We start from the raw sequence: 27,767 nt of genomic DNA, 5'->3' as shown, positions 1-27,767 counted from the left end.
AACTACAATTGACAATGAGTTAAAAGTTTGTTTTGATTGATAGAAGACGACCAAACTGTACTGATGTCAGTACAGAGAAATAAATAACCTAAAAGGGGGGTGGGGGGAGACGACACACATATGAGAATCTAGGGAAAGAACAGCAAACAGAGAATACGACAAGTTATTGAACGGCTGTAGGTCGGGGATGTGTTACCCTTTTAAAGTCCAGAAATAGCCAGGTTGTATTTGATCTAATGCAATCCATATTTTCACAGGAGGAAATGGGTCCCTTTCATTTTCACTGCGCCTCGAAGTATGGGAAGAAAACACAGAACCAGAATACTAATGCGCGGAGCTCTTTGTGCCCCAGAATAAACTCTCCAATAGAATAAAAGGTCAGTTGGTTATTCTTTACTGCTTACTCTTAAAGGATTATTATTGATTAAACAATCCTTTTTTTGTGCTTTAAATGCAATATTTGCCTGCACGTGCCTCAACTCCATAAAATTCTTTTCTCCCCTAATAGCAAATCGCACAGAATACACATCAAGAAGAAGTCTGCAGCTATGCTAGCAACTCTGTGAGTCTAAAAATCAAATAGAGAATTATATGGATGAGTGTATCTATAATGGATGGGGTGCATTCTCCGTTATGTTTAATCTTTGCTCCTGATTTTCACAACCCTTGCAAAATATCCAGCACCGTATCTAAAAACTTTTCTAAGATCAGATTGCCTACACATGGATAAAAATATTGAACCTCCCTCTGACTACCGTTTTGAAATGTTTTCACTTTTTTGGGAAATGAGAAAAGAAATAAATCGTATCGCACGCAAACAATTTAAGAGCAGTTTTGGCTTTGAACTGATTATTTGGCAGTGATACGAGATAAACAAATACTGCGGCTCAATTATAGATCAATCATTGTGTGTCTGCTTCATATAAAATGGCTGATATGATGTCTATAATCATACACACAATGTTGCAATCGCATGCGTAGTGAAGATCATAAATGATACCAGAAGCTGTCCATAATAAACAGAAGCCTAATGAATGTAGAAAGTGTAATACTACTGAGGAAAAACAAGCTTCCTTGAGGGTGTGCTTCCAGATAAGTCCTTTGATTACAGTGTTTTTTTTTTCACAGTCTCATTTCAATAACAGCTTTTTGCTCGGAGGCAGACTTATTGTTTAAGTGTGCTGCGGATCACAGACAAAAGGCTGGACAAGTCCAATAAATCTTTTCCCCAGAGAAAAGCTCCCTCTGTTACAGCTCAGACACACTGGCCCATTTCTTTGAGTCACATTGACACTGTGTGTGTTTGTGTGTGCGTTTTCAGACGGGTTTCGGTGTAAATGTGCAAAATGGTGCAGAGGCATAAAAGATTAGTCTCAGAATAAAGAAGGCTGAAGAATACAAGGACAAACGCGAAATGAAAAAGGAAATATTGACTTTGTGCAGATACGACACATAGATAGAAGAGAATGACAAAACCCACATAAAATGATTAAAGTGATTTGTGAACCACATAAAATGCACAATAACCAATGATGTGACCATAACTCGCATATCAGTCTCTGATAATCTTTTCACAATATGATTGAAAAGCTTTAACGTCACTGGGCCCAAGACAGATATCAAAGACGCCTTCTGTACTGACTTTGCTTTTTGAGTGGAATTGAAAGAAATGATTTGGGATTGTGTAGAGAGAACAGAAATTCTTCTTTGTGCAGAGATCACCATCTGGAGTGCTCTCCGATTAGCAAATCTGCCATCTGTGGCAATGGTTCTGTTATAAATTCAAAATCTTTCCAATGTTCCCTCCACAAAGAAAACATACTCCAAGGACACCATGTGTTGGGCGAGATAAAACACCCAGTGACTCCGGGCTGCTGCAGTGGAAACCCCTGTGCTTATATTAATGGACCTTCACAGCGGCAAGACCCTGCTGAGATTAACCTCGAGAGCACCCTAATCCCATTCACACAAAAGGAGATTAGCATTGCACTGATTGGTGTAGAGGTCAACAAAAAATCAATGACTTTGGAAACCAATCTCAGTGTGAGGCAGTGTTACCGACCCCCTGCAAACTTCAATATATGTATGTGCTGTTGGTGATGAAAGAATTCAAATTCATCCCACTGTTGCATTTGCTGCAAACTGCTGTGGATATACCTTTGATATACGAGTAATGAGTTCGGAGGATGAATTTTAGTTTGAGGTTGAAACTGACCAAAGATCAGAAGGTCTTGTGAAGAGGTGAAACCCTTTGCCTTACGTTATCGATTAGATAACTTGAGGTATCCGTAGATATCAATTACAGATTACACAAAAGTGTTCTTTGTCGCAGGGTGTGTTTCTACATCTTTTTTTTTTCTTTTTACTTATTTTGCGACAGTCCTTATTTAAAGAGCTCCCCCACGTCCCAACATGTTTGCCCCCGCTGCTCGGCATCCTTCACAAATAATGACTTATTTACATGGCTTGGCATATAAAAGGGATTTCAAACAAGAGCCACAATCAATAATCCAATGACAAAGGCTAAAGGTCAAAAAACCAAATACATTTTAAAAAGTGAATTAATTCAGTAAACCACCCAGTGACAAACTTATTTCTTTATATCCAAGGTGACCGGAACAGCATCAAAACGTGGATGGGTTGCAGACACACTGGCTTTGGGTGTGTGATGCACATAAAACAGATAAGGGGCGGAGCGGGGGCTGCAAATATATTGCAAAAAAAAAAAAAATCACAGAATTGTATTCTTATTCTCATTTTGTCTCAAAAAAGAAGTTCAAAAATGCCTGATGGCAGCAATGGCTTGTCTGGATGTCCTATGCTGAGGATGTTTATTGAAGCTTGGCCAAGGAGAAAAGAGGATTCATCAACACAGTCTCCTGTGCATGATGTCACCTCAACTCTGAAGCCCTGAGGATAGTCTTCATACACTTCAAGAGATTACTATAGATAGCTTACACTCCATAATTGGTCAAATATGTAAAATAAGAGGGAGAAGAGGGATGTATGAACACACTATTGGTTCATTAACCATAAGCAAGGAAACATGACTAATGACGCCCAAGTGCTGATTCTTAGAACACCCAGCCACTTGTTACTGACCATCCTAGGTCTGTTGTTATCAACCCTGACACAAACAGTATCAGCAGCAAACCACAGCTGCGTCTGGAGGAGCCGCCTGAGCGTCTCAAAGCCTGTAAGATTTAATGCATTAGCTGTGGCACAGAGACCGAGGGCCTCACACTGACCTTTCACCCTGAGTCAGTCATCATTAGGTGGACAAGAGAAAATTCCCTCACAGTCTGCATATCTGTCTTGATCATTATATCTTCCTTTACCTCTTCCTTGTAAATATCTATTTATTGTTAGTGCTATATCATTTTTTTTTTGGTGTAGGTCAAAATAAAAATCTCCCTCCACATTAGGTTAGGTTTCCTATTACTGACTGTGAGTTTGCAGAAAGCTTAAGACTTCTCTGCTATACATGAGCTGCGTCCCAATTCAGGGGCTGCATCCTTCGGTGGCTGCTTTTGAAGACCGATTGTGTCACAGCAGCGTGACTAGGCTGTCCCATTTCAAACGCTCCTTCAAATGCAGCAGAGAAATGCATCCTTTTCCTGGGCAACAAAGGATCCACTGGTGGATCAACCTATCCCAAGTTTCAATGCGCGCCGGTGATGAAAATAATGTAGCAGCAAACAACACCGACATAGAGCCTAAGAATACACTTTTAAATTTAAGTATTGGGTTTCAGCTCACTTGAACGGCTGACGGTACAACTGTTAAAAGCAAGGGCCTCTCATTTCAGTTCAGCCTTGGCGATCTACGACCAGCCACACCTTTGTGGGCCGCATCCTTCGGAGAATTACCGCCGAGGCCAAACCGAAATGAGGCGGTCTGGCCTACGGTGGATTTTCCCTTTCCGTCACCAGCTGTGCCCGTCCTTATTGTTGCGTCACAAAGGATGCAGCCCGAGTTGTATGCTCACTGTTTTCCATCATGGTGGCAAAATCTAGTTATTTTTTGAAGTAACATTAGCACAGACGACAATTGGATTTTCAAAGAGCAAACTAAAATTATTCCTTTTTTATGTGTTATGTTGTTTGTGTTTGCCTTTGCCAGGCCTGTGGTTGTTAAGAATTGTTATTACCATTTAAATTCATCATTGCTGCAGTTTTTAAGTGCGCAATGCTCTTGTTGTGATGAAACCCAGGCCACTGTCACACTGTTGTTCTCATTCATTATTAGTGTGGTGAGATGCATGTGAATATATCTAATATAGTCTAAGTGATTACTGTTGCTTTATTACAAAAATCCTGTTTTTTGTTTCTGTTGAGACTCTCTCTCCGTCTGTGGCAGATTCACAAAACCAAACCCCCATAAACAAGCTGTTTAATTGTTAAATGTAGACTCTATAATAGAGAAGTAAAACCAGACAGTGTTACATAACATTTTCTTTGGTAGTTTCATATCAGATGGCTGACTATTTGCATCATCATTCAGTCACATTAGACTTGCCAGCTTTTCCAACCCGGCCCATTTGTCTGAGCAGACAGGAACCAGCTGCGAAACCTTCGGGAGTTCAGAGAGATTTCCATCTGTCAGATTTATAAAAACTAAAAAACATCTTCATGAACAATGATTTGATCGCCCAAACAGCTTAAAAGGGACACAGTGAATTTTGTGTTTGTGGTGGTGATTTCTGAAAATAACTATCTTGTACACAGCCGTGCAACACTGAAAAGACTTTTATCCAGAGGTCAAGAATTGTATGAAAAGGGAGGAAAAAGGCATCTCGTAACAACATGGGCTTCTCTGAGCGGCCGACCTGTCCATGCAATCAGTTTTTCGTATTGACAGGACATTTGCACATTTTCCTGTCTGATTCTATTCTTCTGTACTTTATGAACAGCAATCGTTTCGAAAGCGTGAAAAAGCAGCTGCCAAAACAAATCAAGCCCTGGCTGACAGTGTGGTCGTAATCCATGACAGGGGATGTGGATGTTGTTACAATTTCCTCAGATGGTTCGATAAGTGCCACATACACTGTTAACATCAAGAGGGCCTCAGTGCTTTCAACACCTTTCTCCTACCAAGTTTTTTTAAATTCACTGAGGCTACATGGGACAATATGACTCCAAATCAATAACAGGCTGCATCAAAAGCAAATGTACTGCTCGAAATCCAAAAACTATTTATGGTTTGGATTGTAGATAATCTGGAAATTCAATAAAGCCTCCTAAAATATTCTCAAAGGCATCTCTTGCATAATGTGCAGCTAAAAAAGAAACCAATGATCACACCCTCTTTTTAGATATATTCTCTTCCCCCAAACATACAGTAAAGGATCATTTTTCTGCAGTGAATAAATAAGAAACCAATTGTGGAAGAAAGAAAATTAATCTAATTAGCATCACTTCTTCTATGGGAGAGAATTGCAGCAAAACAAACACCGTCTCAAAACCACCAAATACATGAAAAACAGATCATTATATTGTAAAAGACACAGAAAAGTGAGACTCTGGCGTCCAAAGCACCTGCAAAAGTTAGACATTTATGTTCACGCTTATGTAATGATCAAAGCGGTGACACATCAATTAACCAGCCTCGGAGTCACGTCTGTTTGGAAATGCAGATCATCTCTGCTCGTGTTGTGTTGGAGATAAAGTGCAGCTGTGTAAACCTGCCGCCGCCAAATATCATCGCCAGCTCTCCTGAGAGCTGTTGCTACCTGATGGCTGTATGATAATTACTTCACAAATCACAGAGAAGAGCTGATAATGCTCAACAAGAGGGAGAAACACAACAGCTATGTTATTTGGTTGAATCGGGGGCCAACTGTGAAATCAGTTTTCTTCTGCTTTAAAACAAGAAGAATGATCTCATATGCTAATGTGACATTTGGTAAATTTCCATCTGATCCATTAAATGCGGAAAGCAGATCAGCATTTCTAATACATAGGCTTTACTTAGCCGTCCTGGCCAGGTAGTTTAAGATTCGCCCAGGTAAATTAAATCACTCACTTTCACATTAGGTAAAGACAAAACACTTCTGATCCTTCTAAACCTGCTGCTACTGCAAAAAGATTGCTTTCAATGTTCCAGACTGTTCGCTCAATGTCCCTAACTCATGGACCACGACAAGGCATCACATATGGCTAGGCATACAGACTGTGTGATTAAGTTACGACTTTGTGTCCCACAATGCAATTGCAAAGCCAATGGCTGCTGTCTGCTCTACAGTTCTGCTTGTGCTTCCCGATACGCTGGCAGCACCATCATATGTCTGACCCCCTTAAATCAGACATGGGAATATATAGCCTCAAGGGGACATCCACAGCCACTCAGGCAATCTCCGCCCAGGTCGTCCCTGACACCTCATACAAACCAACAAATGCCTCCTGTACCAGGTAATTTTCCACATATCTTAAACATATAGACTTTTCCTGGGGAATCTTGAGTGCCATCTACAATGACTGAAGACAGAAAAACTGGTAGAGACCGGATGGATAGTGCAATACATACAATACAATTTCCTAACAATTGCAAAATCTCATTTTGCACTGGAGGAGAGGAATAGTCATGACAACAGGAGAGCCAACCAGAGAGACAGGCATCAGCCTGTGCTTTGAATTTCAAAAGCTGAAATAGATTTCCATCCTGCATCTCAAGGCCTCGCAGTGCTATATCCCTGCCTAGCAAGGTACTGCATTGAACTTACAATATTTTGCAGACAGCAACCAGCATCTACTTATTGTTCTATCCAGGCACTTGAGAGCTGAGAATCTATTGCCGTTGCTTCTTAAGCTTTGACTGAACTGTGACTGCATGATGGCGGGATTTACTATTCTGGTGGCTTTTAACAGGAGCCTTCTGCCAGTTATTGTATCCTTCTGGGGAGAATGCAGTGTAGTCCTCTCTATAGTGTGTGTCTTCACACAGTGAAAGCAGAGAATTTCCTTTATGGTGGTGCAATAGTGAAGCCACAGATACTGTTTGTACTGTCGTTAAGATGGAGGACCCTAATTGACAGCTTTTGAACTGCAATGCATTTGAAGTGAGGCTGGTTTTGAGTTACTTCAACGTCCAGAATATCTCCAGCTCTACACTGTTCTTCATTGCTGTCACTCTCACTGCTACTCAGCTGGATCCATTTCTTTAGAAATACACCAAAGTGTATAATTAGCCACTGTGTGTAAACTACTTCATGTGACGTTTACATTTGATATACATAGTATAGTAATAATGCCCACGTTTACCAGTGCAGACTCAATGTAATGCCAAAACATTTACTCTTAATCTCACATTGTCACAAGCCCAGGCCTCATCCGGGACCTCGCCTCTGCTCCTTCTTTCCGAATTACTGCCAGGCACGACTGTCACCTGATTGATGCTTGTCACATGAACATTGAGACAGTAGGTGCCTTTTCAAAGCTCTCATTTCAAACACACAGTGACAAACCATTGTTTTAGAGATCATCATCGGCCGAACATTTGTCACAACATTGAATCTCTCTACCAACACGTCACCCATCACCAGGCCATTAGTCGACCTTACCTGTGACACAGATGAGTTGCTTCTGTCAGCTGTCAAAATAACACACTGATGTTGATGCCATATGAACACTAAGGAACAACATTCATGGCTCAGTTGAGTGTTATTATTACTATTAAGCCTCAATTACCTCCCTTTGCTGACATGCACACCGACAGCTGCAGACACCACGGATGCGTAGTTGTTCTTATTATATTACTTTCTAGTCCGCTTGAAAGACACTTTCAATACATGCAACAGAGCTTATAAGATATGTGATATAAAATGTGTTGATGTTCTGTTACCTGTATCAGTGTAGTATTACCACCTATAGTAAAGGATCGAAATACTTCCTCAACCACTGATTGAGCGTCAGATTTTTATTTGTCATTGACCAGGAGCTTTGGCGCTTCTTGTAACCAGATGTAGCTACATCCTCTCACATGTTAGCAAGAAACAGCAAAGCCAATCCTATTCGCAATATTGGGTTAGTGAGGCAGGAATCATAGTAGAGAACGAGATCTGTTAACCATATGTTTACCAAATACCTTGACTAGACATTGACGGAAAACTAGCTAGGGACAGTTCAGTAGTATATGCTGTATATTGGTAAGGGACGTGTCCCAAATCCAACACTCTTGCAAAATGTATTTTTTAAATTCAATCAACATACATACATCAACAACAAATGAAGACGACTTGTCCACTTGTGTTCGTTTTATTTGCTATGTAATCACAACTTTAGAATCATGTAAGTTTTATCTCATGTCACTGATCTAACGCAAAGTGAAATGGTCATATCTCTTGTGTGTGAATGGAGCAAGCTGCAGTACTTATGTTTTTACTGCTGCGACACAGATGCAGATCAACATAATCAATATCAAATAAATGAATTCCATGCAGCTATACTAACAGAAACATAGCCTCCATATGGTACTCCTTATAGGGAAACATATATATTAAATATATATTTCACATTTTTAATTTAAGTTCATTTTCTCCAGAAAATTAGCAAAATTTGGTATAAAGTTTTTTTTTTTTTAGCAATTTTTAAAAACATCAAGGGAGCAATAACCAGTAACTTTTCTTATCACCACAAATACACAGGGCAGAAAATCTCTGCATCAACATCTGTGAATTAAAATTCATTTTGCGCTTAAGGACACACTCCAACCAGAAAAGTCAAATCCAGTGTCAAAACACCTGGCGCCAGCTGTGGATTGGACCACAGCCAGAGCAGCAATTTGCTTGAACTACACCATGCCTGAGCTGTGAGACAGCAGTTGAGTACCCTCCTGATTATTTACTTTTGCCTGAAGAGATGTTCAACATTTCCAGGGTCAAAACTAAAGAGAGGCAGGTGTGCGAACTTTCTGGATTCAATCCAGCCAAAAAAAACAACAACAACATTTTTCTTGCTGCTTTCATAAAATATTCCCTCTCTGCTGAAAGGTGTGGAAATACCTAAAATCAGAAGCTCTGGTAGAAAACAAACTCTAAATAACATCCCATGACACAGAATGTGTTTATTTAGACTGAAGTAAAGTTCAACTTGGTATGTTTATAGTTTGGAAGTCAAGACTGTAATTGGATGCTGCTGAATGTATTATTTTAATAGCACACTATTCTCTTATTGTTTGTGTATTCAGTTCTTTTACTTCTGCCCTTTTCCTTGTATTGCACTTTGTAATCTCTGGTTCTGATAAATGCTATAAAAATAAACTGTTACCTTTATTGCTTTAAACCTGTTTGAAGATTTAATTAAAAACATGACCCCCTAATGGCTTTAACAATTATATGTAATACATTCATCTATTAGAGAGATGAATGAACATGTTTCCCTGAGATTTTAAAAACGCAAAGCAAGTAAACAAGTAAACAAGTAAAATAAGACGATGCTTCACAAAAGAGAGTAAACTATAGACATTAGATACTTCACATAAACAGTTGAAACTAGAAGTATAACATTTCAAAGCTTGGATTAATATGCAGAACCCTTGTTCAGGGACAATGTGATACGTTTCCTGAGCAGCATTCAAATCAGCAGCTTTATCCAGTATCTGAAATACTATTAATATTACTTGGGCTCATATCTACTGCAGATACCTACCTGTGCTATATTTGCTATGTGCAATAGGAGATTTCATATACTGCAAAGTGGAATGTGAGCCCTTGAGTCCATCACAGGAGTAGAAGAGAGGAATAATGTCACAGATAAAAATGATTTTCTGCTCGTCTAACCAAGTAAATTGGTATTCCAACCAAGGCCGTTTCTGTCGTAACACAAACTGCCATGTGTCTGGTTTTTGCTGTGCAGCATCTTACCGTGAGGTCTGTGTTTATGTGTATTCATGTAGGAGGGTGGTTTCCTTTAAAATAACAGAGGGCAGGACTGATATATAGAGTGACAAACGGCGGGTGGTAGTGACAAGCTGTCCAGTTCTTATGTAGCAGCTCGGTGTAAGAAAAGGCTGTGCCTGACAATCAACTTGTGGCGAACGTGGCTACAGCTTTGAAAAATGACAGATTGCCATACATAGATGGACACTTACCCCGCACGGCTGGAAGATAAGCCCGTCGACTTCATGGCTGACCTGGGATGTGAAGCTGCCTTCCAGTAGCTGAAAAAAGGAAAAAGGAGGGAAGAGTTTTAGCCAAGCAAAATAGATGAATGACAAGATGGGTATCTGAAAGCTTCAGCTGGGAACATGTGAAGTGACATTGATTTATGAAGTTAGCTACAGTTGTAGAGTCTCCCAACAACATCTGACCCCCTAAAAGAAAGACAAGTATTGAATTTCAACATCACCACAAGGCTTACACCTGAAAAATCCTGCAGAGTTAGGCGCATAAGTCCGATACTCTGGTTTTATCCATCTAGCCCTGAATCTAAGCACTAATCTCTTTGATTGATAACGCACGACTGAGAGATCAATATGTGTAACTTGACAGACCAGGTTGAGGAACGGAATAGCAACAAATCATTAAGTTCCTGATGACTGGAAAGAGTGGGATTTCATCTCTTGCATTAACATCAACCATCGAGCACCACAGCTGTTGCAGGGAAGAAAAAAGAAAAAAAGGAACCTACGTTATCATATTATGCGAGTGATTCCTCGGGGATGCGGCAGAGCCACTGTACTATAAAAGCAGGTTTTCTACATCATGAAGCACATCAACTGCCACGGCAACAACAGCAAGGATATTAGAGGCACTAAAATAAGACTGAATATAATAACTGCATATGGAAACAGATGAAGAGCCTTCTCCTTCTATTCACCCTGTCTATGATGGGCTCTACCCTCTTACAAGGGAAAGTGAAGGGTTTTCATTCAGTAAAAGGCCTGTGTGTGATTAGAATATTTCCTGCAACCGTCTTCAAAGAAGAAATTATGCTAAACAGATACTGGCTAATTTTGTCACCTCAGAGCTGGATAAATTAGACGTCCATTTGAAGTCAACTATTAATTCCAAAAAGTTTCAAAATGTCAATCCTATATAATAAACTTCAAGGTTAAAACTCAGCCTCAAAGGAGGCCATTAAGTACAGACCCGGACAAAATTATTGGCAACCTTGAATTTCAAGTACATAATTCAGAATGTCTTGAGAAATAAATGCAAATGAACTAATTTTGTATAACCAGAATATTTTTTAATAAAATGTCAAAGATTACTGAAAAAAAAAAAAAAAAAAAAAAATCATGCTCTAAGTTTTGGAACTAGGAGGACTGATAATGTTGCCATTGACACAATTAGCCTAGTTAGCTGTGGACTACAACATGATTTTGGCAAATTGGCACCTTTAAAGTAAGACGAATTAGCTATCAGCCATTCCAGTTTTTTAACCATAAAGGCACAGATAACTATCACTGATTACGCCTGTGTATTTTTGTCTTCGTCTTTGTATTTTATTGTCTTTTAACTCAGCTGCTATGACATTTTAATTTCCCTCTGGGGATTAAGTCATCCATCCATCCATCTATCTATCCATCCATCCATCCATCTATCTATCCATCTATCTATCTATCTATCTATCTATCTATCTATCTATCTATCTATCTATCCTGAAGACAACTTAAAAACCTGATGATTCTCGGGGAAGTTCTGCAGTCAAGGATTTTTTTTCCTCTGTTTTCTAAGTATATTTACAGATGCTTATTTTCTAATGACATTGGAGATAATCACAACCGCTGGAAGTTTAAGTCACATTGAATCTGATAATAATGAGTTATGACTCTGGGAGGGAGTAAAAATTCTGACACATCTTCACTTCACTTTTAACTCTCTTGTGCGTCTATCTTTTTTTCTTTTTTAAGTTTTGCTCATTGTTTCATTGTTGTTGTTTTGTGTTTTCTGCATTTGTCACGTTGCACACACTTGTGTTCTTGTGGGTTCATCATGTTCTCTGTCCTCTTGCACTTTCGTTTTTATGAGGGAAAATGGAGGAGAGCAGCTCTACCGACTGAACACTAACAGACCTTCGATATATGAAAGAAAATAAGGCTGAATATTGGACACAGCTTGGTTGGGTTTAAAATGGAGAAGCTAAATTGTACAATCTCAAGAATTCTATGCAGTCAAGTATGAATGTGAAGACTCTGAGGGTTTTATGTGTTGAGACAGAGAAGAGACAATGTGAAGATGTCAACCAAGGTTAGCTGAGTGCTCCATCTGCAGTGGTATTTGAAAACCAAGGAGCTGGAATGCAAGAGCTTCAAATCAATGTTTCGAAAGTGAACATGGAGATATGAGATGAAACTCCAACTGCACAGTAATTCAACCATATCCCTTTCACAAAAATAAAATTGCATGAAGTTTAATGTGATGTTATGCTCTTAGTGATGGATTACTAAACTGAAAGCAGAACCTGATGTAAGGGTAGACAGTTACAGAGATTACAGACGGTGTTGTGCAAGTTCACACTTCACGAGAGCCAGCTCAAAGTTCATTTCACCAAAATTAAAATGAACTAGTTCCCATCATAGTTCACAATTTTGAATTTGAAGTAATTTCACAGTCCAAAAGATGAATTAGTTCAAGTTCATTTCTTCCATTTTTAAAAAACTGTTTTTCAGTAGAACCTCCTCTACTATACTCTATACCACTGACAGACAGACAGATTACTGTTAGAAGCCAAGAAAAACCAATGTGAGTATGTTTTATGTGTATGTGCTTAGTTTGACTTAGGTGGAGGAACTTTGTGGATGTTGGCTCATGGTCTTACATTTAAATTGCATTTACTCATTTGGCAGTAGCTTTTATCCAAAGTGACTTACAAGTGAGGGACATCCCTAAAGCTTCAGTGCAGGAGGAGACCTTAGGAGACCCAAGTAATACACAAATATTCAATAAGTGCAAGAAGAACAGGTAAAGAAGTGCCCCCAGAGTGCAGAGTTAGTGCCAGTTAGGTATTTTAGGGTTGAGAGAAGAGTCTTCAAGAGATCTCGAAGATAGAAAGGGACACCGCTCTGATTGCATTCGCTAGCTTGTTCCACCAACTGGAACCACCAGTCTTACCCTTTCTTAACGATTTCTTGTGACCATCATTCACTCGCATTTACTTCAAAAAGACTGGTCGGATGCTTCAACTCCATTGTCGTTGTTTCAAATCCACTGCTGATATGGCTGACGTTCGGACTGTCGTTTTTTCAGACCCAGTGCTAAAGCCAGGTCTATTTGAATAACAATGTGAGATTTTTTTCAATGGTTATCCGCAACGATTTGTTCATAAAATCCCTTCAATTATTCATATGACCTGGCTTAAGCGGTACCAGTAGCTGTGTTGTTTCTATTACCAGCACTCTCTGCCCCCAAGTGGATGACAAAAACACAAAAATTGAATATTTTTGTCATACTCTGGAGCGCTTTGCAAAATAAAATGAGGATGAGTAACTGGCAATCACAGGAGCTTCATCATTATGCTGAGCGGTTTTGTCGGAAGAAGTATTTTTTTGCAATCCTTCACGTGAAAACCTGACAGCACATCTTTGCTATTCTTTATGTTCACACTGGGTGTAAATATATTTAGGAAAGCAGGAAATGGTCAATAAAATAGAAAAAAAAATGCATTAGTGCACTACAGTGGATATCAAGTGTCATATAGAACCCATCAAGATGAACTAAAGCAGAAGGCAGAGTGGGCTCTTCCAACTATAACATATTATATCTCGTCTCCTGTCTGAGTGATAGAGCCAATTAAATTAAATTATTAAATTTTAATTAACAGTGCCTGCGTCTCTGCTCGTATTGTCCACTGCCTGTTGACTAGGAGATAGCAAAGTGTGCGGCAGATATGAAGACTGCCAACAATCATCAGAGCCAAGACACATTCACTGTGCAGGAGATGACAGATTGTCATCATCTGTCCTGGTGCTGCCTGGAGACAAACCAAATTATAACCTCAATTATACATACAAGAAAGCGTGCAATATAACATAACCATATTTGTACTTAGAGCAAGGCAAACCATGTCAGAGACAGCAGCAGAGTCTCTCCTGTGAAAGACGCCTCTGGCCCATGTATTTTGTCCAGCGTTAGACCAAATTGGTCTGTTTCAGCTGCTCTGCAGATAATCATCTATGATGACACATTTAGTCTTTTGCAAAAATTCTCTTTGAAGTGAGCAGATACTGCAGTATAATACATCTGATAATATTTGCTGCAAAGTAGGACATTTGTTCAATTTATGAAAGTAATGCGGATACAAAAGAAAGTGATTTAAAAAAGGTGAAATCAACAGAGATTTCAAGTCCTGATGTCATGTCCAGGGTAACCTCTTTTCTGTAACTCAGTACAATATTTCATTCAGTATTTCTTTCTAGAAAAAAAAAAATCTTGGGCCTTACTCTCCATTGTCTCCGACATATTGACATCCACTACAGCAGTTATTATTAGGAGTTGAAACTTTCATCATTTTAACAAAATTGAAGGTGCTTTGTGAAGTTGTGTTTATGTGTAATGTGCATTGTGTGTATTCTTGAGGTCTAACAAACCTGTTGAAAACACTTTTGCAAAGCAGACTATTTAACCTTTTAAATTATTCATTGTTTACATCCATGTTTACTAACTTACAATCTTCTTCCCTGTCTTCGTCGGTGCACTACGCTTCATTGCACTTTACTGCCACCACCTGGAGCAGCAATGTGTATGTTCTCACTCACGTGCTGATGCGCATGCATGATGACAGCAAAGTGGGGCCGACTCAAAGAAGAAGAAGAAGAAAAAAAAAAAGGGCCGTTGCTCCACAGTGCTGCTAGTGGTCTAAACCTCCACAGAGTACCTTAACATGATGATAAATTTGTTAGCAAATAAAAGAACTGCAGGTCCAAAGAAAGTCTGATCCATCGTAACGTTTTATCCATGTCCATAATATCTCCATGCAGACTTTTCGTAAGCTGTTTTTTCAGGTTCTTAGCTGTAATATCGTCCGTCTAAAACCTTCTACAGCTGTCCTGCTGGCACGTCTGAACTAGCAACAACCCCTCGACTCACCCCTGAACACGTCTCTTGCAGCGGTCTGGGGCTTATAGGACGTGATATTCATTAAATTCCACTAAAAACAGAATTAATTAATAAACTATATTGTTAAAAAACATATCTAAACACAACACAACATAATATTGAGAAAAACTATGTTGTAAAGATATGTACAAACGCCAATGGGATGAAGAATGATTTTTTTAATTTCTCAAACAGAACTTGGAAGGTCTGGTTTCACTTTGGCTCTCTATGGCAAACAGAGGCGAAACTGGACTTAGTGAAACCTTTGCAGACCAGAGCTCTCAAGCTGCAGAGCAAAGGCTTTAAAACAGTAAAACACCCTTTATATTCTATAAATATACCACTGGACAATTTCTCATTTTCGATGATTTTATTTTTCTGACAATGCGTTCCAGGGGAAGTGAGTGAAGTCACCGGCCCTTACAGAAGCTCCACAAACATTTATCTATAGCAACAAAAAAGCGTTTGCTCTCGGTCGTATCTGCAAAGGAAGCAGAGCAACATCAGTGCTCTCCAGAATGATGAATGAGTCACAGCGAATCACACAAAGCTTGACAATCACGCTGACATGGAGAAGGCAGATAGCCAGACTGAAAAGAACTAGTGCCTTTATGAGGGAATGGCATGTAGGCGGCAAGATCTGGGAGTTCCATTTCAGTTCTCTTGCCATCTTAGCACACCCACCCACCACCTTTGTCGAGCACAGTGAACCTTGGAGGGAGAGATGAGCAGAAAGAAGACTTCCACTCACACATCCTCCTACAGTAAGGAAGTTCCTTGGAGCGATAACGCAGAGAGGGGGCAGCGACCCTGCTTTCATGGTAAACCCTTTTAGGAAGAAAACAAAAAGCTGTGCCTGGTACAGTAGGACTGTGTAGGCGGAGGCGAACAGCAAAGCCCCATTAAGAGATCAAGATTTCATTGGAGACTCCAGGGCAGAGACGGGACAACGGAAGCGGAAGGGAGACAATTCAACCATTAACATGCTAAGCAATGTTTTTCCCCTTAAGAGAGTGGATGTCAGGGTGATGGGAGTCGGACCATTTTCCTTTCCACTGTTTCATGTTTGGGCTCATCTGACAGAAGGACACAATGATGAATGAGATCTGGCTTGCTAATAGCCTGATAGCACTGACATGACATGAGGTATGTCATTCACCTTCACTCTCACATATTGTAGTCTGTCTTCTACAGATCTGATTTTTATTAGCCAATCCAACGGAATCAAATCACTTGTCATCAGTTCTAGTTCTCTTAATCTCACCTCAATGAATTATAGATCAGAAACGGTGAAATAAAATATATTAAAGTAAAATGACATAAATGAAACATTTAATCAACCCACACACAACCCAAGGAGCCAAACAACATTCATAGTGCCATGTATAGTTCATGAAAAACAGACACAAAAAAACCCTTTCATTCATAAGTAACAAAAAACAAAAAAAAAAGAAATGCAAACAAGCTGTGTGACAACAGAGACCACACAATTTTCGTTAATTAGTCAGAAATACAATACGACTGCAACTAGTAAGTACTTTCTTCACCAGGTAATCATTTTCTTGATTAAATGATTAACCGTTCAGCAGTCTATAAAATCAATAAATAATATCAGTGAAACCTGCCGGTCATAAATTCCCTGATCTTCAAATGTCTTGTTTTGGCTGACCAATGCACCACAATCCATATTCAGTTTATAGTGATAAAAAAAAAAATCAATCAATCAATGGCCCACAGATTTGATGACTTCATGCATTAATAGAAAAAATCCCGACAGTGAATGCATCATAAACAAATGGTTCAAACACTACCTGCCAACTGAGACAAAGAAGCAAAACAACCAAGTACATTTAAAGCCTCTGCTGACCTTGGTCTGTTCAAAAATATTTTGTGGTGATGTGACTGAATTTAGGCATCTCGTTATACGTCTCTAAAAATAGGCATCCATACACCGGTGGCAAAGACAGGGCGGCTCAACTGCAAAGACTAATTTAGAGCAAAACACTGACAAGAGCACTTATGAATATTGGAAAATTTATAAAGGCCTACAAGCAAATGCTTTGAGGGCTTTGTGTTGTGCATGATTTCTATAACTGCGGTAAGAGTAATGAAGTTATCAGTCTGTCTTGTCTTTACTAGGCTATTTCTGTTTAAACACATTAATAAAAAATAATATATTTTGTGTTTCTCCACAGAAAAGCATCTCATGTGAGGAAATTATAGTTTTGAACTTGACCTTGACTTTGAATGACCATTCCCTGCAGTGGTTCAGACTAATGGGCTGCAAAGCAGTCACTCATCTGGAATACAAAATAAGCAGAAATTAATGTAATGCAGGATGAGATTTCTGCTCAAGGTGAAATCCACAGGGTCAACACCATCGTGACATCAAACCAGGAGCAAACTATCGATGGATTAAGATATTTAAACTCTTCATTCAGCAATTCATAATTAGCGAAAATCAAAAATATAAATGTCACCACCGCAACAACAGGTGTAAGAGATGAAAATACAGCAATGTGCAATACTACATGAGTGAAGAATCCATGTCTGTAAACTAAGTGCTGATTGGATTTTTCAGGTTGTACAGGTTGCACGTTTCCGATCCGCTGTTAGCGTAGTTAGCACGCATTCGCTCGTGGGCTAACTTGGCTGGTTTACTATATCACATGAACGTTGCTGTGACCTTTAATATCTTGCCGAACTCTATCTGCCACTTCAATAGGTGCTTGATAGTATATATGGGTAAAAAAGAGCGATTAGTCAAATATTTGTATTGAACTGCCAAGTCCGAATTTGGTACAGACATACATGCTGTAGTAGTTCAAGCTTGAAAACTAACCCTGCTACTGTGATGCTCCTTCCATTTGAATGACTGGCATAATTTGAATATTTCTTCACCTTACAGTCGGTTACTACGCAGATTGTACGTAAGCAGCACAATGTACACAATGTCATTTTCTATGCAATGTCACAAGCTTTTCCACGGCACACCTGGAGTAACATAAAGCACTTTGTATTTTCCTGCCGTCTGCTCATCCTCATCGCTCTAAGGAGGTTTAGGTGCGGGGGCTGAATCAAAGGCGGAGAGGATGGATTGATATTCCAGTCAGACCATGGGGCTGTTGCTAGAGGCTCCTTTCAAGCCTAATGTGAATGGCCCTCTGAAGCCAGTTTGCAGTTCCCTATTAAACGAAAAACCCACATCAGAGTGTGCGGGCGAGGCTGCTAAACCACCGGCTGGCCCGGAGTCAAACAAGGTTACGCAGTCTGGAGAAGTTAAACGCCTTGGAAAAATTGTCTTTTGATGGATCCCGGTCGTTTCATAACATCCACGATCAAGATAAAGTTTTATACATTCATTTGTGATGACAGGCAAGAGATGAACAGAGACATTAACACTCGGAGGATTAAACCAATAAGGGATGGCATGAGACTAGAACAGGCCAGGATGATGAGAAATAGCAGGGCACAGCGTGAAATTGAACTGTGGTATAATGAAAATCTGTGGTGAACTGGACAGGTGTGTTGACGAGTGACTGGAATTAGCTAACTGACCCTTCCAACCCTTCCAACCTAACCCTATCCGTAAGACTTAAGGGATAAGGAAATCATTGCATTGAAATTCATAATGTGTTGAGTTGATACGTATTAATTTAACATATTGTTAAATACATACATTGTGTATCTTAGAAACTGGCCACTGTATCACCCTTTATATCATAGAGCAATTCTCAAAGGACTTCATTTTAGTATTTGACAGACACAAAATTCAATCACAAAACAAAATCAAACAAGCATTTTTCTTTTTTCCTTGGTAAAAGGTTTATTAAAAGGTGCCCATGTGGCTCAGAGACTGTGACCATGAACCACATCGTCCCCAATTCAAAATCCGGTCTGGAACCTTTGTTTCTTGTCATCTCTCTAGAATAGGTATCTCATAAAATAAATGAAGCCCAAAAAAACTATTAAAAATAGATGAGGTAAACATGTTGGGTCTGTACTTGAAATTCTAAGCTACAATACAGGGCACCATCAATATTAGACCGGGACAGTGTCTGCACAGGGCATGCTATATAGGCAGCACGTAGTATCTGACTCCAAGACCAAGAAAGAAAATTAACAATGGTTAAATAAATTTAAATAAATTACTTACACATTTAATCTATTAACAAAACAGTTGATTAATTTTCTGACTATCAGTCGACTGTCAGAAAATTAACATGCCTTGTCCCAAGGGGTTTTGAAATCAAATTTAAATTAGAGCTGGGTCAAAGCTTCACATCATCATGTATATAGATAGCAGGTTACTACATGCAAGAGAAATCTTTGATCACCCACCAGGAGAGCTGAGGGTGCAAAAGACAGTGGGACAGAATACTGAAATGGGCAATAATTAATGCAATGTCAATGAAATGAAAACATACAATCTTTGGTTATCATGTTGGAGGGATGTGACTTTGGCCAGTGCAAGTCTGTGTTAAAGCGAGACCACTGCCAGTGAGCCACATTACCGGCCTGTCTCCGGGAGAAAAAAAATAAACCGACAACCACAAACTCACAGCAGTGCCGAGCACAGCCCACACACTCAGACACATTCAGTCACACTGATACAGACAGCAGACAGACAGTCAGTGTGAGGAGGCAACAACCAGGAGGCAGCCCTTCACTGGGCTCCAACAGCACGCTGCTGTATCTGTGCTGCCTGTACTACAGTGGGAGAGGACTGTCTGTGCTGAGCAAGATGCTGCAGGGGCTAAAGAAGAAGGTTTAAATTAGAGTTTAAAGGGTTACAAAGAATTTTCTAATTCTGAGAGCTGGAACTATTAATCTAGTCTATAAAAAGGCAGAAAATAATTTAAATCCATTGCAATTACCTGAAGCTCAAGAAGACATTTAAACTACTCGTTTTGTCCAAAACTCCAACATATCTAGTTTACTAGCACATAAGACAATGAAACAGCAGCAAATCATTACAACTGTGAAGCTGGAACGAGGAAATGTTTCACGTTTTTGCTTGACATGGATGAAGAATTGCACAAGGACTTTATATGTGCTTGGACTGTTCAGTAGAGTGGGTCAGTTCTGTATAAATGATTAAATTAAGTGAAATTACACTGACTTCAGTAACTCCAAAAACTCTACTACTTATTATTGCCAATTGGTGCAATAATATTGCCGTTGAAACTCAGAGTTACGTCAACTTTACTGCCAAGTGTATCTGCATATACTCTGGCTCTGGGAGACTATCTCTGAGACACTACTGAGCGTAAATGAACAAACAAAGTCTTGCATTTATAAAAGTGATAAAATAATTATAACATATCATTAAGTAAGACTAAAAACATTTTAAAGCCTGTTTGCTGCAACTTAGCTCCAGTAAGTGTTATTACTTCAAAGCCAAACACAAATCAGAATTAAAATTCATATACACACACATACAGTGGGACCTCACTGTATATCCTTGTGTTTGTCCACTTTAAGAGAAGAGACTAGCCAGGCAAGCTCGAGAATTCACTATCCAAGTGGATAACAAATTTAAGAGACTTAAATTTTGTCAAGGGAGAGAATGCTAAAACGGCTGACAGCCAGTGGAGCTCATACAAAACAGGTGAAAAAACATATTCATAGAACATCCGGTCCATAGGGCACCACAAAGGAGAAGATCAGATAAACTTAAAAGAAGCGGAGCACAGACACTATTAAAAATTTAATACCTTGAAAAATGAAGCATTCTAGAAAAATGGATGTGGGTTTTTTTTTTTGGTGGTGCAGCAGCTGTGCTGGTTATCTCAGAGGGATTTATTCTTGAGAGAGAAGGATGTTGTGACATCGCCACAGGTCAAACAGAAAAGGATGAACATCAGACTCAAGGTGCAGAAGGTGGTGAAATGCAGAATAAACACAAAGAAATTCGAATAAAAAAAACAAAAAAACACCTGTAGACTTGACCCAGAGGACGCATGTTCCCTTCCTCAAGTACATTAACTCTGAGCCTGCAAGGCACAAGGAGATCAGGCAAGCAGAACAAATAAAATGAGCCACTACACTCCACACTGCCACACATTTTCTTTCCCTCTCTCTCTCTCTCTGGTGAGTTCGACCTTTACTGTATGGATGTGCCATGCATCATCAGATGTTGCATAATGTCTTGGAGGCTTGGGAGAAAACTAAAAAATCTCAAAGCAACTGAGGTAAACAAACATTAGTCATCGAGTCTATGTCGTGTGTTCTTCCAAGCAGCATAAGCCCTTACACAACAGTCAACATGTTTCCCTCTGTGAGTGGGTGCAGCAGGAGAGAGAGAGAGAGAGAGAGAGAGAGAGAGAGAGAGAGAGAGAGAGAGAGATAGGTGATATAGTACAGCTTGTTTCTGAACTTAACCGTGGAGGATGGCGGAGGCCACAGGTGCAGGCTGATGAATGCCGTATTGCATTGTGTATTTCATAAATTAAGTGGGACATGCAGTTAAGCTGTGAGATATTAACTGTCTATGCCAAAAGATCCCACATTATTTCTGTTAAAAAGAACAAAAAAAAAAATACAGTAGGTTTACAGGCCAGTCAGGCTGATTTTACTTCATTGGTTCAGCAATTATCCACAAAAGGATCAAAACACCATCTACATTTTAAATTGTATTTGAGTTGACACACTCGGAGAGGAAAAACCACAAACTAACTCAAATATGAAGCTCAGCCCAAAAACAAAGCTGGATTTTTACTTTGTGAAAAACACCCACGTAGCAGAGACGGAGCCAATGGAGACCAGGGGTCTTGCTTTTCCATCTTCAACAGCTGGAGTCTTGACAGCTGACAGAGGTGTGAGGTCAGTGCAACAAGGAACCTGCAGACTGACAGCACTCAGTTAATGAGACATGCTGTTCAGGAGGAGTTTTTTTTCTCTAACCAGGCCACTGCAACTTTGCTTCAATGGGAAAAGCAGGAGCCTGACTCATCATGGGTCTGGGTATAACGTCGAGAGGAGGATATTTACATAGAATCAAGGACCGTTACAGACGACCGAACCCAGAGTCAGGAGAAGATAAAGAGTCTCGTCATCACACTTATGCTTTTGGCTGCAGATAGTCAACACTGTCTGGGATCAAGAGTTTTGCCCACTACACATGAGCAATCACTTTTGTTTGTGTGTTTTCGTTGAGTGTGATAAACTTTGCTGCAGCCACTGTACAGCGCTTGCTGTTCTCAAAAGTTTCATTGTGTAGGTTAAAACTTATCCAGAAACTTATACCGACAGCATATCTGTCCTTACAGAAAAAAGACACTGGCTTAATTCAAAGATCAATGTGCATTAGTTTGGACTTTGGAATGAATGTAAAATTTCTTGAATGTACAGCAGATAACTCATGATGATGTTCTGGTTTTCGTCTTACTTTCAGCACTGATTCAGCAAAAACTAGGATGTTTATGATGTGTAGGCGTCAGGTCCACATGACAGCCACAAGTGACAATCAACACACTACTAATAAACTAACAACAAGCCTGAGACTTTGATGTAGATAGTGTCTCTTAATAAGCTTTTACCAAACCAGAAGCTGGGCATTGCATTGAGCATTAGCCAGAAACACACAATGGGAAAACTGAAATCAGAAAATGTCTAGATATAGCACAAGAGCCAGTTGGGGTGGTTCAGGCATCTGATTTGAATGCCTCATGGGCGACTTTCTTTGGAGGTTTTCCAGGCAGGTCTAACTGGAAGGAGACCCGGGGATAGACCAAGAAATCACCAGTGGGATTACATATCCCATCTGGTCTGGGAATGCCTCGGGATCACTCGGGAGGAGCTGGAGAATCTTGCTGGGGAGAGGGATGTCTGGAATGTCTCGGCTCCTTCACTTACCACTGTTTTTTTTTTTAGATTGTGAAAAACACCACACAGGGGTTAACCTTCAAACTCAAGTATGTGCTGAACTCTCCTCCAAAACTCTCTCAAACGAGTCAGCACTCAAACCAATTATAGCAGCAGCTTTTTTAATAAACTCGTTAATCCTGTCTCTATCATTGGCAGTAATGCTGTTACCACAAAATACAACTGCATAAAACAGGGCACTGGACATTTTACTGATGAAACCATGAATTAGTTACTTTCATTTGATTGCGTGAGGTCCACAGCAGCAGTCAAAATAAAAAAAAAGATATTTGATAGATAGATAGATAGATAGGACATTTGACTACTTGGGATCCAATTTCAAAGTCATATTCATGTGAGGAAATTGCAACAGCAAAGTCGTCCTCCACAGTGCAAGATAAGAATAGATCACCGAACAAAATAAGTGTTATAATGCATATCAACGACTGTGATTTCATAGCGCATTGGCCCTGAAATCTATTCACTTCACTATTTACATTCACAAGGAAGTCAATTCTCTTGGCTGTTTAGTATTCAGTACAAACGCTATACCTTTATCTCACCCGCTGTGATTGGGTTTGAGCTCCATGAAAAGATTGCAATCTCAACAAAGTATCCAGATAACTACTTTCAGGTCTCTATTCAAATTCAATCTCAAAAAGTGTATTTCAACCTGAAATCTTCTCTCAGGTAAGAAAAGTCCCCCTTCCACCCCCCACAGCACCACCGCTATCCCTTGGGGGTAGCCGGGTGATGCCCTGGGGGTCAACCGAAGATATTAATCTCACGAGAGGAAACTTTATTCATCTTAGGCCCTAATCTATTAATAGATATGATAAACGAGCAAAGGATATTAGATATTCTAGGAAGGACAGAGACAAATTAACACCATCTAATTTCCTTGTGCAATTTCAATGTTACCAGTTTGTAAATCTGGATGTGCTATTTAATAAGCGTATATTCTGCAAATGTTGGGCTTATTCGAACAGGGCTTACATTACTTAATGTTATATTTTCCAGAACTGAAAAAAATAATTACTCCTATTTAAAATGTCTCCTGTTTTGGAGAATGATGATGATTTTAGTTGGACAAATGTAAAATGGAACAAAATGTTTTGTGGCTGTAACATTAAGGGATATATTCAGGTGGAAAAAACATATTTAATCAAGACAATATTGTGTTAATGAAGACAAGTTGACAGCAGCTAATAAAGTTAGAAGTTCATCTTATCCAGCTGGTGTTAAAATAAGGGTCATCCGGTATTGTCTGGCCTACTACAAACATGCAATTAGATTTTGCATCTAGCAATTATTTCATTTCATTTCATTAATAATTTTTAAATTTTTTTCTTGTTGAAGCTCTACATATAATTGCATTGAGTGCAGTGCCCAGGTGAATGAAATACATTTTATCAAACTTATTATATTAAATTAATCATTTTACTGAGTTTCAGTTCTGAGGATTCATCATCAAGATCAATAAATAAATGTGGCTTAAAAAGGCCAATTTTACAATTAAATGAGGTTTGCAAATCCTGGAATAAAAACATAAAACATATAAAAAAAAAATAGTTTCACTTTGAGTTTTTTGACTTGTTAAACCCACTTTCTGTGGAAATTGCAAATTTCAAACTCTAACACTCATTCCTATAATCCTAGCGACGAATAAATGAATTTCTACCTCACACAGATTCTCCGTGGAAATTGCCAGTATGTTGTCTTCAGCGAGCAAGAAAATTACCAGAAATCCCAGACTTGACTTGATTCCTAAGTCCCTGAAAGGAATACGCAGATCTGCCAAATACACTCTCTGGCTAACTTACCAGTGTACATCACCGTCAGAGAGAAACTTCATCTATATGTATTTGAGATTGCTAAGCCTTTTCTTGCTGTGTATATCTAATGTGCAGTATCCACAAGCCCCAAATCCTATTAAGACTATTATACAAGTGCACTACATTAAGAAAACAAACTTAATTCCCTTGTTGGCACACATTGGTAAGTTGATACAAGAGCTTATTTGACAGCCAGTAAAGGTTTGCCAATAACAAAAAAGGGAAACGTGAGATGTGTGCAGATCGGCATTTCCTGGACTTGTAGGTACAGAACTCATTCACATCCCCCTCTTTTTTCTATACTATTATGGTTTTAAAGCCTAGGACTAAAAATCACATCATTTTTAGCACACCGTGGACAAAGACACAATAAAATTGGATAATAGGATTTCATGAAAAGTATTACTGTGATATCTTGCAATGAGGCTGGGAGTTGCCAAGGACGTCAGGCTATGATTGGATTTTGATACTATGGGTATCTTGGATATTACTATGGAAGATTCAAAATGCCTAAATTAAATAGATAAAACAAGGAAAGAAAGTAAAATAAAATGTACATCGTTATGTGCATTTCCTTTTAATGTATGCATTTACTGTGTCAAAATTACATTACAAAGTACAGTTGTATGCAAAAATTTAGGAACCCTTTGGAGAAATTATATATTTTGGGATTTTTGTAATGAAAAGTAAATACATCTCATATATTTAAATAAAGAAAAATGAGCCTGGCTCTCACAGTCCCCTGGCCTGAACATAATTGAAATCTGAGATCTGTTTTAAATATATAAATAGAAACCAAAAATAATGGCACAGGTAGTTTTCCACACAGTAGCAGGAATCCCCCCCAGAAATTTCAATGTGAAGGGCAATCTGTCATGGCTGCCATCAGCTTGTTTCAGCCATGATAAGCTTCACAAGGTTTATGCCCCCAAGCTGTGACTTGTCAGTTTTCATTTGGGTATTATGATGCATCTCCAAAATAACAAAATAAAACAAAACAAAACAAAAACAACAAGAAAGATCCCTTACATCTCTACACCTCATGAAAACTAATGACACCTACTTTGCATTTCGTTTTGGCAGGTCTATGCAGTCCTCTGCTGGAAAACATTGACATGTAATACACCTCTTCACTTAGTTTTTTTGTGTGGAGATTTGATGTAAACCTGGCATGTAAAATCTACTAAGGTAAATATTTATCTTTTTAATATACTGTATGTTTTTCATTTCATTGTCACAGCAAATGCAAGCATACAAAGGAAATGCATAAAATAATTAGTTTTGCATTTCACTTTATTTCTTTGGTTGATTTGTTTTTATGTAGGCATTTTGAATCTTCCATAATTTTCTGCAGGTACTGTAGCAACAGTACGTGAATGGCCTGGCTCATGCCAAGAAATCAACCAGTTAGATTGAAGTACAATCTAGAAAGATAAACCAAGTATTATTGCAACCTAGTGACAAAACACATGGTACACGTAATTAACTGTAGAACAGGCAACACCGACTGAGCTCAAGTTTTATTAAATTGAGGGAAATTCCGAAAATAAATTATCTGGTTGTTCCAATGTACAAATTCTGTAATACAAAAAGGGATCTTTGTAAGATAATTGGACAAGTGGAGGAAGCTCTAGAGAATGAATGATCCCAAATGGTGGGGAAATGGCGGCATGAATGTCTAAGTGTCAGAGATGAAAAACAGCAGCCTAGCAACAGACAAAAGCCATCATACAACTCCGGCCTGTGACTGAAATATCCCCAAAAGGAATCTCTGGTCGATATGCCATGCAGTGGAGGGTTGTGCTGCCATGAATTAATGAGCCAGATTCCAGTTTTCCTCTTTTAATGTCCCGTACAACAGAGATATGACTGTATGGGGAGCAGATGGCCACCGTACAACACAATAGAGCAGTCAGAAACCAGACGTAGTTCCAGTGACTTCATTGCTAGAGTATCATCAACATGAAGCCCAAAGGTTGGGGGTGTGGGGTGGTGGTGGGGGGTAGCGGGTGATCTTTCATAAAGGTTCTTAGAGGAATGGGTAGCACAGGGTTAGATCAGAGATAACCCTACCATTCATACCAAAAATTTTACAAAACACAAAAACACCAAGATATCAGTGTTGGCAGAAGAAGACGTGTGACAAAAACACAAGAACTGTCCAAAGCTTCACCCCCTCCATGTACTTTGATCATTTGTGAATGTGCAGCGCCGAGATTTCCGACTGATCTTGGCCCGAGCGAAACATCAAATTAATTTGACTCCAACCTCCCACAGACCTGACATTAGGGCACAAGTGCAGGCCTAATAGGAGGGCTTAACAGTTATTCAGAGAATAAAAGCTCTGCTGTCCTCAGACTGTGAACAGCAGAGAACTACAACAGGATTGCAAAAAATATACCCATCTCAACTAAAGTAGTCAAGAAAAAGGGATAGAATTATAAAAAATGCACTTTGTTCTTGGTATTATCGAACAAATTACAGCAAAGATAAAATCTATCAAATCATGTCCTTTCCTATACCTACCAGCTCATGCAATAATGACTTGCATGAGCAGTGTATTGTAGTGCTTTACTCCACTGTCATTTATTCACATGAACCTACTTATAGTTCACCGTGTATTCACACAGACGGACAAAGGCGTAGGAAGGCATTCGCTTCGCAATTGAAGCATAATACACACAAAGGCGCTGGCAGCAGAGATTCATGGTCAAAGCACAATGTATGTGTCTGACCAATCAATGATACCCAGTACTGCAAACTACACCAGTACAGTTCCTGGGCTACCAGGAGTGTTAAACACAAAGCCTTGACTTTTTGGGGACCAGGACTGACATTTAGAGCCCGATCAAAATAGAAGTAAAGGTCCTCAGTTCCTAAAAAGGTTCCTGGAAAAGGTACTGCATTGAAAAAGGACGACATGAAAATCAGAATCGGGGACAGGGCTCAACCTTGATGGAGTCCAAAGTCCACCACAAATGTATTTGATATTATAAGAGATTATAAATACTCAGACATAGCTGATTTTTACA

The 27,767-nt window shown here is 39.2% G+C and overlaps 1 protein-coding gene across 1 annotated transcript in view; it reads right to left on the bottom strand.

The window, feature by feature from the left end:
- Nucleotides 1–27,767, bottom strand: part of rngtt (RNA guanylyltransferase and 5'-phosphatase) — a 92,556-nt gene that overhangs the window by 25,216 nt on the left and 39,573 nt on the right. Inside the window, exon 12 of the mRNA XM_056405429.1 lies at nucleotides 10,087–10,155. Coding sequence (XP_056261404.1) covers nucleotides 10,087–10,155 — 69 coding nt within the window. The remainder of the gene's footprint in view (nucleotides 1–10,086; nucleotides 10,156–27,767) is intronic.

The sequence above is a fragment of the Seriola aureovittata genome, chromosome 19 (genome assembly GCF_021018895.1).
Source record: "Seriola aureovittata isolate HTS-2021-v1 ecotype China chromosome 19, ASM2101889v1, whole genome shotgun sequence".
NCBI classification, from domain to species: domain Eukaryota; kingdom Metazoa; phylum Chordata; class Actinopteri; order Carangiformes; family Carangidae; genus Seriola; species Seriola aureovittata.
This window is presented reverse-complemented; position numbering and strand designations above follow the sequence as displayed.